We start from the raw sequence: 15,038 nt of genomic DNA on the forward strand, positions 1-15,038 counted from the left end.
AGGGAGTGGAAACACTACCTGCAATAGCCATCCCAAGCTAAGGTGTGAGATACCGTGCTCAGGGCTGAATGACACTGGGGAACAGTGTCACCAACGGTTCCTCCGAGACACAAGGTCGCATCTCGGAGTATACAGACCTTACCCCGGCATTCGGGGCTCTGCTGGGGTGGACCTTTTATTTCCCTAGATACTCTCGTGGGACCAAATATGGACTGTAAAAACAAAAACCAAAACAACACTGACGAGGGACCTTTAAGGAACCTAGGGGGAGTGGAAGGAGGAGTTGAGGCCGCCTCGGTGGACTCATCCCTCTTGGGGCCTTTGAGGAACCAAGAGGAAGTGGAGAGGAGAGATGGAACCACCCTGGTGGACTCTTCCCTTGAGGGGCCCTCTGGGAACCTTAAAGAAGGACCTCCGACGGACGCAACGCGGCTGGATCCCCCAGGGGATCCAGACGTGGAAATGCAGGGACCATCAGGGGACCTGGAAAATAACTTCTTTAAGAACCCCCAGCTCCAACTGGGGCCCTCGGGGAACCAGCTGAGAGGGGGGGACTTAAAGAAGAGCCTTACTCCAGCAACCACCGCTGAGGAAGACAAGGTAAAGTCCCTGTCAGATGATGTGAAAAGAATTTACATCAGTAAGAAACCCAGTGGGGCTGCGAGGAGAAAACTAAAAAGAGAGAAGCAGGGGCGGCAGGAAGGAAACCAGGAACAACCAGGGACTGTAAAAGTCCGCTGGGGACAGCCAGGGACCTCGAAGGCCGGAACCAGCAAACCAGGGACAGACCGGAAGCTAACGGGGACCGCACAAGGTAACCGGGAGCAACCTGGAACGTCCGGGGAAAAGAAGGCCGGGAAGAGGAGAAGAACCTCACCGGAACCTAAACCCTTGGGGCTTTCACCGGGAAATGCCAGGAAAAAGCCCCGAGAAATTCTCACCTCTGCTACCTATGCGGAAGCCGCAGGAAATAAAATTAAGGTGGCTGTTGTTCATAGAAACAGAGAGGAAGAATTCACAAGAGAGCAGGAGGCCCCCGTGAGTGAGGCGGCCACGGATCTGATTTTGAGCATCCCAAAGGGGCAGTTCAAACCCAGATTCGACGAATGCTTCACTCAGAGGGGCGTCCTGAAAATGACCTGCTCCGACAAGGAGTCAGAGACATGGCTGAGGGAGATATAATGGAGAAACTGCCGCATCTGTTCTGCATTGTGGGTTCCAAATTTGGGCTCGAATCCGGAATAGAAAAGTTCTCCATGTCTTGAATGAGTTAAAAGTCAACAAAACCAGTATAAGACCTGAAGTGAAACTTTAGGAAGATCTGCCCTGGTTCTTGAGTGTTTTTCAGAATTACCCCAGTCCTCTAAATCAGGGGTGTCCAAACTAGATGGGACCCAGGGCCAATAAAAAAGACTAAATACATTGGTGGGCCGCAAAATATTTATAAAAATAAAATACTGGTAATAATACGTAATATCGTTATTTTATTATCTACTTTTTCATTAATGTGTCTTTTACAATTCTGTCAACATCAACCTCAATACTAGTGGTAGCTAGGCGCAGTGCATGTTTAAGTGAAGTATCTGTCAATGAAGACCTGTATTTCGATTTAATAAACTTCATTGTTGAATATGCACTTTCACAAAGGTAGGTACTGCCCATCATCGAGCCCATTTTTTGCCCGAAATTCGTCAGTTTCGGGAAACGTTCAGCGAGGAGCTTAAAAAAATCAATTCCTGTTTCCGGACTTTTTTTTGAAGTCGGTTAAAAAAAGGTTCAATGGGCCGCAATAATCTAAACCGCGGGCCGCATGCGGCCCGCGGGCCGTGGTTTGGACAGGCCTGCTCTAAATGGTCAGTCAAAAATGCAAAGGTGCCAGATCTCTCGAAAAAGGCGATTGTTCATTCAATTTCTAAGAAATCTGTTTTGTATAATTTCTAGTTTATTCAAGTTTCCTTTATTGGCCAAATATAATATAGAGCAGTAATCTAAATGTGAATAACATTATTCTAAGCCATTGGCATGAATCTGCTCGGGCATGTGACACATGTTTGGGGGTGGTAATTGATGAGACCCAAATTGTTGTTGGATATCTCCAATGCCGTAGAAAGGGTCTGGGATCGGGTGTTTGTCGGAAAGTTACCATCGTACGGGATCCATTCAACCCTGCAAATTTGAATTGCCGACTTTCTAAACCCGTTCCCTCCGGGCGGCCATAATTTACAGACCTCGTCAGCATCGCAAGGATTTCCAAATCAAATTTAGCATTTTCTACATTTAAATATAAATTGTTTGGTAAGCACCGGTTATTTATCATGTCTATACTAGTAGTTTTATGAACAGTAGACCTCGCGTTCAAAAAGGTATGGTTCTAATTTTAATGAATTTATTAATCAAAACCAAAATTTCCTCTGAAATCATAAGATTTGTAAGTAGGTACTTAAATACCTACGATTTAAAAACCATACATTTTATGGTAAATTAAAAAAAAAAATCAAATAAGGAATTATACAATTTGTCCAAGGGAACGTCACTGCAGGCAGGTAGGTACCATAATATTATGTAGGTATCTTAATAAAAATACACTAAAAACGGTATACTTTTCTTTATGCCAATCAATTATATCTTACGGTATAATAGTCTGGGGAGGATGCTCTAACACGATATTAGATCCATTAATTAAAGCTCAAAAATTGATAATGCGGACTATTTACAAAGTACACTATATTCACCCCACGAAGGACTTATTTAACGACTTCAAAGTACTCAACATAAAATCCTTATACGTCAAAAACATATCCTCCTACTATAAATTCAAACATACGAAAAAAAATATTTTTGAATCGACCCATAATACAAGATATTCCAACAAATCGAATTATACTATTCCCCCAATAAAAACCTCAATGGCACAAAGACAATTTAACTTTCTTGCTCCAAAAATATTCAATAATTTAACGTTAGAAATAAAATCAATAGCCAAATACGACAGTTTCAGGAAAGCGCTCGGGGATTTTTTGATGTGTGATTGTTATAGTGTTAGTAGCCTATTCCAAGTACTCAGATAGAGGTGTATATATTGTTTATATGCGTGAGGATGCGTCATATGGGTGTATGTATACATGTGCTGTTATATGTATATAGGTATGTCTGCTGCTATATACACATGTGTGCTTGCATGCACACATATTAAAAATTATATATATAATTATGTATATTTTTACAATCTAATGCTAATTTACTTCTTTCTCCTTTCTAATTTCTATCTTCTACTTTATATTACAATTTTTCCAAAATTTTAGCTTCATCTATAGTTACTAATTTCATATGTTTACACTAGATTTCATATTTCATACAAATTAATTACACTCAATTGGTCACCATGAAACAGGCAGCCGCCTAGTATGGTGATTCATTATATCTACTTTATGTAAATTTCATAATAATGTAACATGTATTAAATAAATAAAAAAAAAAAAAATAAATAAAAATATTGAAAAAAAAAAAAAAAAAAGTCCAAATACTACGATTGTGAGTGGTTTATTTTTGCTACGATTTTAGATTTGAAAAATATTTACTGAGCCAAAGTTAGCCATATATCTGGTCACAAAAGAAAGGCTTGTTTGAATAATAAGGCCATCTGCTCATGGGGAAACCAAAAACAAACTAAAACTGGTTGGCAAACTAGCTTATTTTAAGGCAACTCATGTTTATGATTTCACTAATTTTCTCAGCTGGTTTCCATAGAATGAAGAACACTTCATCTGTCACTGTCGTATTGCGTTAAAAAATGTCTACAGAATCAAATAATTATGAAGACGCCATTCTTTATTATTATTATCAACGAAGGCGGAAAAAATAAGATCTTGGTTATCCAGTACAGTGCACGATAATTTCAATATGATACAAATTGTATTCCAGATTATGAAACAATACCACTTTCACAAGATCTTCAAATAACTATGCAATCTTCAGTGATTAACCTGTAGCGAGAATATTCGGGAACATTTGCCCATGCAAAACGCATCGTAGCTTGAACTCTCTAGATATGATGCTAGCATTCGGCGCATCTACCTACACGCCCGAATATTCTCAACGCACCGGGTGCCTAAAAAACGGGCCGCATCGTGACATAGTCAGTCAGTCAGTCATCAATCAGCAGTTAAAACTGTGAGCAACCTGCGGGCCCTGCGAGTGCTCGCTGCCTACTGAGCAGCCGACCACCTGGCCAGCCTCCTGTGTCTCGCCCCGCCTTTACTCCACCGCGCCGCTACAGGCCACGGACCTACTTACTATGCCCGGCTTTGTATGGACCTTATAAGAGAAGCTAAGGATTATCATAGACTCCGTGGGATTACATCAGCGCCCTGGTCCCGGATATCATCCCTGGCCTGCGTTTCTCACGCGCCTAGACCCTGCGACACCTTCGACAGTCTGCGCCTCAGCCCCCGCGACATCGTCGTTGGCCTGCATCTCCCGCGCATCTACCGACCAGGTGGAAGACTCCACGTCTTCACCAGTGCTGAACACATCCACAATTCCGGACTCCACCAAGGCGGTGTCGAGCCACCGACTTTATCGCCTCAACCACTCCACCGCTGTCATCGCCGCTTACTCCTGGTGTCATCTCACAACTGACTCAAAATAAACGCTGTGACCTCACAACCTACATCTTTCTTTGTCTCCTTACCACACCCCCAAAAACCTAAGAAATTTACCTAATATTTAGCTGTTTTTTTTACACCTACACCAGAAGCAGCACTATACTGTGCAATAATATAATACTTACATGGTAATTTAGCTGTTTTCTTTTCACCTACACCAGAAGCAGCACTATACTGTGCAATAATATAATACTTACATGGTAATTTAGCTGTTTTCTTTACACCTACACCAGAAGCAGCACTGTACTGTGCAATAATATAATACTTACATGGTAATTTAGCTGTTTTCTTTACACCTACACCAGAAGCAGCACTATACTGTGCAATAATATAATACTTACATGGTAATTTAGCTGTTTTCTTTACACCTACACCAGAAGCAGCACTATACTGTGCAATAATATAATACTTACATGGTAATTTAGCTGTTTTCTTTACACCTACACCAGAAGCAGCACTATACTGTGCAATCATATAATACTTACATGGTAATTTAGCTGTTTTCTTTACACCTACACCAGAAGCAGTACTGTACTGTGCAATAATATAATACTTACATGGTAATTTAGCTGTTTTCTTTACACCTACACCAGAAGCAGCACTGTACTGTGCAATAATATAATACTTACATGGTAATTTAGCTGTTTTCTTTACACCTACACCAGAAGCAGCACTATACTGTGCAATCATATAATACTTACATGGTAATTTAGCTGTTTTCTTTACACCTACACCAGAAGCAGCACTGTACTGTGCAATAATATAATACTTACATGGTAATTTAGCTGTTTTCTTTACACCTACACCAGAAGCAGCACTATACTGTGCAATAATATAATACTTACATGGTAATTTAGCTGTTTTCTTTACACCTACACCAGAAGCAGCACTATACTGTGCAATAATATAATACTTACATGGTAATTTAGCTGTTTTCTTTACACCTACACCAGAAGCAGCACTATACTGTGCAATCATATAATACTTACATGGTAATTTAGCTGTTTTCTTTACACCTACACCAGAAGCAGCACTATACTGTGCAATCATATAATACTTACATGGTAATTTAGCTGTTTTCTTTACACCTACACCAGAAGCAGCACTGTACTGTGCAATAATATAATACTTACATGGTAATTTAGCTGTTTTCTTTACACCTACACCAGAAGCAGCACTGTACTGTGCAATAATATAATACTTACGGTAAATTAACTGTCTTCCTCACTTCGCTCCAAGCTTTTTCCCATTATTTGTTAATTTTATTTTTTTATCTTAAAATAGTACATATAATATGTATGGCGGTTACAGCAAAACAGACAGTGCAGTTTTGAAGAACTATTAATAAAAATGGCACAACTTCCAGAAATTGGGTTTATTTTATTTAGTATATGCCGTTTTATGCATATGAAGATGAAATCAAAAAGATGATGGCCCCAGCAGCAATACATTGATGAAGGCAGTTTCTGAAATTTTATTTAATTATTGAAGACAATATTAGCGATTCCTAAACGAAAATCTGAAACAGAAAATCAGAAAAAAATACGGTCACATCTAGGACTCGAACCCAGGACCCTTGTCTTTCCGGGACACCGCTCTACCAACTGAGCTAATGGGACCCTATCCCCCTCGGTCACTTTTAACTGTATCATACTTTGAATAAGAACTACCAAAATTGTCTTCATTTTTCTCACTTCACATTTTTATTGGCTTTGATCTTTAAGTATGATCGCAAGATTCAACCCGAACTAAATGCAATCTAGATAGTGTCTTTAGATAAACATATCCAATTTTTATTTTTAAAGTGCTACATCTATTGACTTTTCTGCATGTCTAGGATGAATATTTAATTAAATACATTGTTTTCCAATTTGAGGTTTTACTCACTAAAAATATATTTTCAGTTTTAAATTACAAAAATTATGTTTAATGTTCTTACATAATTATGAAGCCTATAGTCATAAATGCAAGGTAATTTATGAACCTCCTGAAACAAATTTGATGTTTTCCCGCTCCAACGCAACTGGAAACTAAAACGCGCCGGCGAATAACACGAAGAGTTGCCAGAGACAGGTTACGTCGCTGTTTAAAACTGGTCTTTGATAAGTTGCGTAGTGTGTGGACCGTCATTGAAATAAACAGGATAGCGACTTGAGTTGTCAACTGGTTTTTTTCGGTTGCCCTACGAGTGGATGACCTTAAGGCCCCGTAGTAAGCGTTCGTAGATGGTTTGAAAGGGAGATATTTAAATACGAATGTCAAAGGGAGCGCGCAAATATGGAAAACGATAATAATTAAGCAAAAATGGTGAAAATATTTAATAAAAAACGACTCTTTTGAAATAGAGCAAAATCTCTCGAAAAATGCTTTAGTTAGATTTAACCCTAGATAACTAAACTGTTTTCATTGTTTCATTGTAACTACACTTTCGTCGAGTGGACTACGCAATAAAACACTAGGAATAAATCAAAAATATTAAATTAAGATAGGAACTTGTTACATGGCACAAAAGTAAGGTTTATAATGAACAAATTAATATCAAAATATCAGTCTACACAGTGACCACACATGTCAACATTATGTGGACCACAAATAGTCCCTCTACATCTGGTGCAACGATGTTTGGTTATCCTCCGGGCCTTGGATGGACACAGGTAGCTAATTTTACTAATAATATGGAGCTTCTATTGTAGAAGATTCGCCAACATTAACAATAAATATAAGATTAATAAAATAATTAAAACACTTTGTTTTTACCACGATAACTAACTAACTAACCATCACGCCGTTTCCCCGCAGGGGTAGGCAGAGAGGACGGACCGCCAAACAACTCGGTCTTGGCACACACTCCTTGCCTCATTCACATTCATACATACTCTTCTATTGTTCTGACTCTTGACATGGCCCGACTCAAGTATCTGATTCACTTGGTCGTGCCATGTCTTCCTCGGGCGTCCCCGACTTCTGCTACCATTCACATTTGCATCGTATATTCTCCTTACACTCCTTTCTTCGCTCATTCGCTCTACATGCCCAAACCATCTAAGCGTTTTACCACAATAATCTTTATTTTTTATATAAAGTCAACATGTTTCGAGAACGATGTTCTCTTCATCAGGACAATTAATGTACTAAAAACTAAATTGTAAAAACTAAATTGTCAATAGTACATTAATTGTCCCGATGAAGAGAACATCGTTCTCGAAACATGTTGACTTTATATAAAAAATAAAGATTATCGTGGTAAAAACAAAGTGTTTTAATTATTTTATTAATAAAATGGTGCCACAAAGTGAATTTGCAAAATTTGAAGAAATAAATATAAGAATATATGAATGTACGTACCTTAACAATAAAATTATTGTTATAACTAAACTTTCGTCCAGCGGACGATGAGATGGTCATAGGACACTTCCAAGTATGCGTGTGGCCGCAATCGCGTCAAGTGCTGCACTGTTTACTCAAATTAGGAAGGTAATGAAAGAGTCAAGGTCGGGGAGCCGGGGGGAAGTAGGTGATTTCGAATTTCGCCGAGTAGCGCGTCGTCGCCTCGACGAACGATTAGCTATCTAGGGTTAAAGATACACTGTGAATTTTTTCATGCCTATAACATATTAAATAACAACAAAACATGTTTCTAACAATTTTCGGAGCTTACTTTGCGATTTTTTTCTATTGAGGGAATTTCATATAATTAACGTTTGGGCATAAAAAATGTAGATATTATCTTCAAAATAATTTTTTTTTTGGTAGTTAAAAATTTGTTGTAAATCAGTAGAAATTAGGAATGCTGGGGCTTAAGTGGATGCAGCAGATTTTCAAAAACAGAATGCAAAAAAAATATAAAGGCAGACGAAATGCAAAATAGGACTCGGTTGCGCTCACTTAACTAGATTAGGGGGCATTTTTTAAAGATAAAATTCTATAAAATCGAGTCTTGACTTGTGTGGTTGAGCTGCTAGCTTATCCGCTAGGGGGCTGGCATTCAAGCAGTTAATGGATATATAAATGCTCTATAGCTCACCATGGAATGACACATCTTTTTTAAATTTTCAGGCCAAATAAAACAAGCAAGTTGATTATTGTATATTATTTATTTCATAAAATGTAATAACCATAGGCACAATATTTGGATATCTATATGCATAATTAATTAATGTACGCATAAAAACAAACATTCTTCACACAATAACGTACAGATAAAAACATAAACCTAGCCATGTTTCATTTTCAAAGTACGTAGTCACATCTGTATAGATCTAACATCATCCAACACCACTGTGATGGCCAACAACAATTGTAATTATATTAGAAGAATCAAGACTTAAAAAATCTAGATTAATTGAAAGATAAATAAAAGAAATGATACGTTTGCGAGGTTTCGGTTCCCCATTGGTTCTAATCATAGATAATGGAAACAAAGGGACTACAATCAAACGGCACAGATTATCAAAGCGGGCGTGCAATTCTTATGCGTTTGGTGTGTACAAACGAAACCTCCTAGTGTGATCTTGGAGGTTTTAGTTCAAAGGCGAGGATGGGTAAAACAATTTTGGCGACACTTGTGTGTGCCTGGTTTTACTAATAATGTTTCACAGCCCCTTATTTCTATTACCTATGGTTCTAATATTAAAGTTGCGTTAACAAAAATAATAATATTATAACTTAATAACTAGGTACTATGGACTAAAGAAAGCCTTTTTGACTACAGAGACCTTTTATTACAAGGTTATTTGACGAGAAATGCGATGGTATTTATGCGTTGGGGAAATTATAAAATTATGCATTATTTGTGAAATATGTATTAGGTCGTATGTTTTGACCTAACAAACATGAGGTGGTCTCCGAAATTTCATGTTACATACAAATGTATCGTATTAATTAGAGCATGACGAGGATAGGAATTGTTGAATTTTAGGAAAATAACAAATTAAAGATATTTGCGGCCGGCCGAAAAGCATGACAACACGCTACATGCGCAGCAGTGCCATTCAAATTATGAATTGTACTGCGTTCGCTTCAAGAGACACAATTGCATACATTTTACCAATAAAACTCATAACTTCGTCATTTTTGGAGATTTCTATAATCTAATTTTACTGTCGTTATAAACTCTTTCAATGAATTAACATTTTCATAAAATTAGAAGACTACCTCATTCTGGAGATTTAGAGTTGATATGCACACAGATGCATTGTTTGCGTGCAGCATGCTTCAAACTTCTCAAAACTGTAAAACTTTTCCAATATTCAAATTTGATCAACTTATAGGTACACTAAGCAAGGCTGTTTTTCATTGATGTTTCGCAAGGACATCACTATTAGGAGAGAATACATAAACACTAATACACACAATCCTAAGTGCGAGTTGTTTAGATAAACCTTAATTTCGTAACCTATTGTGTCCAACATGACATTAGAAACAAAAATGAAAAACTAATGAATTTAGACATAAGATTAATATTGATGTACTAAAAAAATTTGCTCCAATTTATAGGAGTTTTGCTAGTGGTCAAACTGTGGCCATTGGGTGTTAAAAAGGTTAAAGGATATGTTTTATAAATATAAAGCTTAAATGTTGTATAATAAAGAAATTTAAACATATAAATAAAGTACATTATATTATAATTTACTGATTGTTTATGCAAAAAAGCTCATTATTATGCCCCTAAAAATTCCCATGTAAAGAAGACTACACTCCGATTCTATATAAAATCAGAATGGTAATAATAATAATAATAATTGTATTGCAATAACAGAATCCCGCCGTGAGGCAAAGGATTTGATAACTTTAGGATAAGGTGTTTCGCAGAAATCCAAATAAACATTGTCATATCACCAATTAGCGCCATTTTGTTTCATTTGAAAGGTCCCCGTTAAATGCAGATTCTAGGTCAATTTCAGCTTTTGAACAAATTGCGATCAGCTGACAAGCATAATAACGTGACAGTTCCGCTTTCCTGCTGATCACAATTTGTTCAAACGCTAAAATGAAACTGGAATCGGCAGAAAAACAAAGAAGTTCTCAAAGTAAAAAAAACAAAATGGCTGCCGATTGTTCATTTGAATTTCTGTGGAAATTCCCAACCATCTTTGACTATGCACAGTGGAAAGCAGAAAGAGCCAACAAAAAATATAAGCATTGGAAAATCAAAAAGATGCTTTTACTCATCTGTTCTTTCCATTTGTTTTAGGGAATGTTTAAAAATTATGACAGTCATCTATCACTGCGGTTGTTTCAATTAATTATGAACTATTATTATTATGTATTAAATGCACCAAAATTATTTCGAAAAGTTAAAACTTTCACTGGTAAATAGTCACACATTCAAATGCACAAAGGGGGCGTGTAAAAAAAAAAATCACTAACAGCGTGACAGAAAATTAACTTTAATAAATTATACTGATGTTTTACATTGAGTCCTTTAATTTCAATTTGTTATCTGGCAAAAGGAACCTAAACGTTTTTTATGCGTATTACATTTTAGTAATTATGTAGTTATCACGTAGTATTTAAAAAATATATAATATTCTCATTAAGTCTTTGTAAATCAATTTTTATTATGCTTTTTAGAAATTGTAACCCATTCTTTCAATCTATTATTATTGCTGTAAATCTATTATGTTAAATGATTGGTAAACAAAGTATATTATGATGTCAAATGATTGCTAAACACAAAAATATATAAAAGTAATTGTATTTTATGAAGATGTTACTCACTGAAGCATAAAAGTTTATACTTAAAAGCTATTCATAATTAGTTTTCATGTATCATGATTATAATCCACGTTACTAAATTAAAAAGAACATTTTTTTTATAATTAATGCACTTTAAAATTATTGATCATTAAAGAAAATATTAGCAACTGATAATGTTGGTAGTTCTTAATGGGAATAGGGTCGAATTAGCTCAGTGGTAAAACAAAGCTCCGGCAAGGCTGAGGTCCTGGGTTCAATATTTTTCAGTTACAAATTTTTATTTGAGTCGCTAATATTTTCTTCAATGATTTAATTCATAGGTAGCTCAATTCTTGTAGCAAACACAATATTCAATTAGAATTATCATTTGCAAATCTGGACATTTTTTTGTTGTTGTGCATTTTTGCATAATTTATTTGGTATTTCAGCCAATTTAACAGCAATTTTCGTGAATTTCGTCTTGCAAATGATAACACCAACATTAAATTCCATAACCATTAACATTTTAATTTAATTATCTCTTTTCGTATTCCTATAAGTGATGGAATAAACGCTAACGCATTCCTCGGTAGGAAGTGCGGGTGATGTTACAGTATATAGTTAAAGGTCCTATTAATATGTGCGGGGTGACTTTGGACAGACTAACTCATCACCTAATATATTTGAGTAGAATGGGGTGGCTTGGTAATAAGTCACCCTACCTCCTATCAAAAGAGCTGTGCGGGGTGATGTAGACATCTAGAATATTTTATTACCAAAAGGAGAGTAAAGGGCGATTGAATATCACACAAATAGATATTTATACCATCTACTCCAATTAGGGTATTTTGTGGGGAGCTTTGATTAATTTTCAATTGATTGATCATAACTAGTCTCATTAAAGGGTAGTTAGTGCTGGGTAACTTGATATCAACTTCAACTAAATTTGCAGGGTGCTTTTGACCAGTTCAACATGGTATTAAAAATAGTCTAGTAGTTGGGTAGTTTGGGGTTGATACCATCTGCTCCAACTAGACCATAGCGGGTCAATTTCATACAACTTAATCAGTTTATTGTGAAATTAGAATTTATCTCGTGACCGGATATTTTATGGGGTGATTTGAACCAGTTTAATGTAAAATTAGAAGTACTCTGGTGATAGGGTAGTGCAGGGCGAATTGATACCGTCCACTCCGAGTAGGGCATCGCGGAGCTAGTATGGCCCGCTGCCTACCAACCCTGCGGCGGCTGTTGCTGGTAGGGGTTGTACTGCTGGTTGGGGGGCTGCTGTGGCGGATACTGGCCGGGGGGGTACTGGCCCGGGTAGGGTTGCTGGGGGTACTGCTGGGGCGGGTACTGCATCGGGTGGCCGGGGTAGGCGGGGCCCTGGGGGAAGCCGGGGTATGCGGCATCTGAAATAGATTAAATAAACATTTACGACTTTACTAAAAAAAAAAACACAACCCAACCATTAAACGGTGTTTTAGTTACATATTGAATAAAGGCCGTATTAGTTCTATTTTCAAATCCTACTAATAAACACACTTTAACTGTGTAGTTAAAACTATAGACAGGCAACATCGCTTTCGGCAGCGCGGCACATGTGCTTTTGGCCGTGTGCCAAAATCTGCTTCACGGAGATCGAATGGATTCATACGTTTTTTCAAAGATAAACATTAATGAATAAACGTCTATCATATCATTAATGTCATAATGACAAAAAATCATCCACTTGATGAAACATAAATTAATTATCGTTAAGAAGAATTATTTTTTGTTATTTATGTATGGCAAAAATAGGTTAAATTAAAAGGCATTCAGTTTGTGGATAGAAAAAATACATTAAATGGACTTCATGTTGTATGTTTTTTTTTAGATGGTGTTACATTCCTTGATATCGTTTCAAATGTGCATAAACGGGTTTGTCTATTATCGTGATAGTGAATAATCTTTGTTATATTTTTTATAGTCATTTTTTAAAATAAAATTAAGATACGATAATGAATTTTATTTTTTTATATCCTGACATTATTTTTATAAAAAAGAAACCTATCCACTATTATTTTTTTTATTTTGGGATCCTTTTTTTATACGGTATTGCGTGGAACGCATCCACAAGTAAGAAGAAGTAAAGAAGCAAGGAGAAGCCAAGACCGAGTTGTTTGGCGGTCCGTCCTCTCTGCGTATCCCTTCGGCAAACGGCGTGAACGTTAGTTAGTTAATAAAATATATAGGAAGGTAATATTTAATTGCTCACTTTGTGGATAAGGCATCCCGTACGGATTATACCCCTGCGGCATTTGAGCCGGGGGCATGTACGTAGGATAGGGCGCAGATCCTGGGGCCCCATACGGTATGGGCATGTTCCCGTGCCCTTGAACCGGGTAGGGCAGACCTCCGGGGGGGGCGCCCGCTGCCGCTTGGCCCACCTGGGGAGGAGGGGGGCGTGCGGGGGCTTCACGTTTGGGCTCTGGAAAAAGTACAAATAATATAGAACCCAATACAGGCCACTACTAACTCTACAAACATGCAATGGAGCTCTCAGTTGTCGGAGCATACTGCTGATGAATCCCACAGAGAATATTCTTCTTCTTCTAGTGCCCTCCTATCAGAAGTGACAGTGATCTAAGACGCCATCTTTTGTCGACGCCTTGATCTACACACACGATAATCAAAACGATTAGGTAGTTAGTTACCCAATGTAGTGTAAAATATAATTGTCTTTTTAGACATGATTTATTTATTTTTTTATCTATCAATATAATGTTTTTTACGTGTATTTTTCGACATCTGTCTCACTAGGATACACCTGTGTCGAGACAGACGTATTCAGATTATTTTGTTTTATTCTGCGATTTCTTACGGCACTCTATAAATCATCCAAATATTATTATTTATTACTAGCTGCAACCCGCCACGCGTAGCTGTGACTCAGTCTGTCTGTGCAGATAGAGAAACAATAGCGCGTTTTGCTTTCACGTTCCATAGATGGCGCTGTTTTTAAAAAAAGGCATGATTTTACCTGTCACAGGCGACATCTACATAATATAGGTATATAAAAACAGACGCATATTCGAATGTAACATTTCAAGATTTTGAACAAACAAATATTTACATTTTTATTTATTTATATAGATATAGATTGTCGACCAGAAAGGTGTTTGTTCATTTTTCTAAAACTTTTCCATAATTACTGACTAAATGAAAGTAAATTCGAAGTGTGTATTATCATTATTGTTATGTAATGATTCTGCTGTTGCTTTCATATCTGATTTCACAATAAGTTAAACAGTAATTAAGTTGTTTTAAATTTAAAATAAGTTAATCCTTTCTTCTCTCTAAATAAGAATCCAATGGAGCGTTGAATAGGTTTATATTAGTAGAATCGGTGACATGTTGTGGAAGTTTGTTCCATGCGTTCACTACTCTATTTGCAAGGAAATGTTTCCGAGGATTGGATACAAAAAGTGTTTTCTTAATTTTGAGTCTCCACGGAGATTTATATTTTTGTTGGTAGTGAAGATTTCTTGTATGCCAGGGCAACTATAATGTCCAGATAAATTTTTTTTTGTCTCGATCAAGTCACCCCTTTCAAATTAACGTTGGTTATCGTAGTTCGTTGAGTCTATCTTCATACTGCTGGTCTTCTCTTGGTATTTTTGTAAAACTTCGTGGATAATGTAATACACACAAACC

The 15,038-nt window shown here is 36.9% G+C and overlaps 1 protein-coding gene across 1 annotated transcript in view; it reads right to left on the reverse strand.

Annotated features, from left to right (window-relative positions):
- Positions 1-8,739: 8,739 nt before the first annotated feature.
- The window catches only part of ALiX (programmed cell death 6-interacting protein-like protein AliX), a 40,563-nt gene continuing 34,264 nt past the window's right edge, over positions 8,740-15,038 (reverse strand). The window contains exons 15-16 of the mRNA XM_089639697.1: positions 13,600-13,812; positions 8,740-12,754 (exon numbers count right to left, since the gene is read on the reverse strand). Of these exons, the coding sequence (XP_089495823.1) occupies positions 12,573-12,754; positions 13,600-13,812 (395 nt within the window). The 3' untranslated portion in view covers positions 8,740-12,572. The remainder of the gene's footprint in view (positions 12,755-13,599; positions 13,813-15,038) is intronic.

The sequence above is a fragment of the Hesperophylax consimilis genome, chromosome 14 (assembly GCF_061612785.1).
Source record: "Hesperophylax consimilis isolate HC1 chromosome 14, BYU_Hcon_1.0, whole genome shotgun sequence".
Classification (NCBI taxonomy): Eukaryota; Metazoa; Arthropoda; class Insecta; order Trichoptera; family Limnephilidae; genus Hesperophylax; species Hesperophylax consimilis.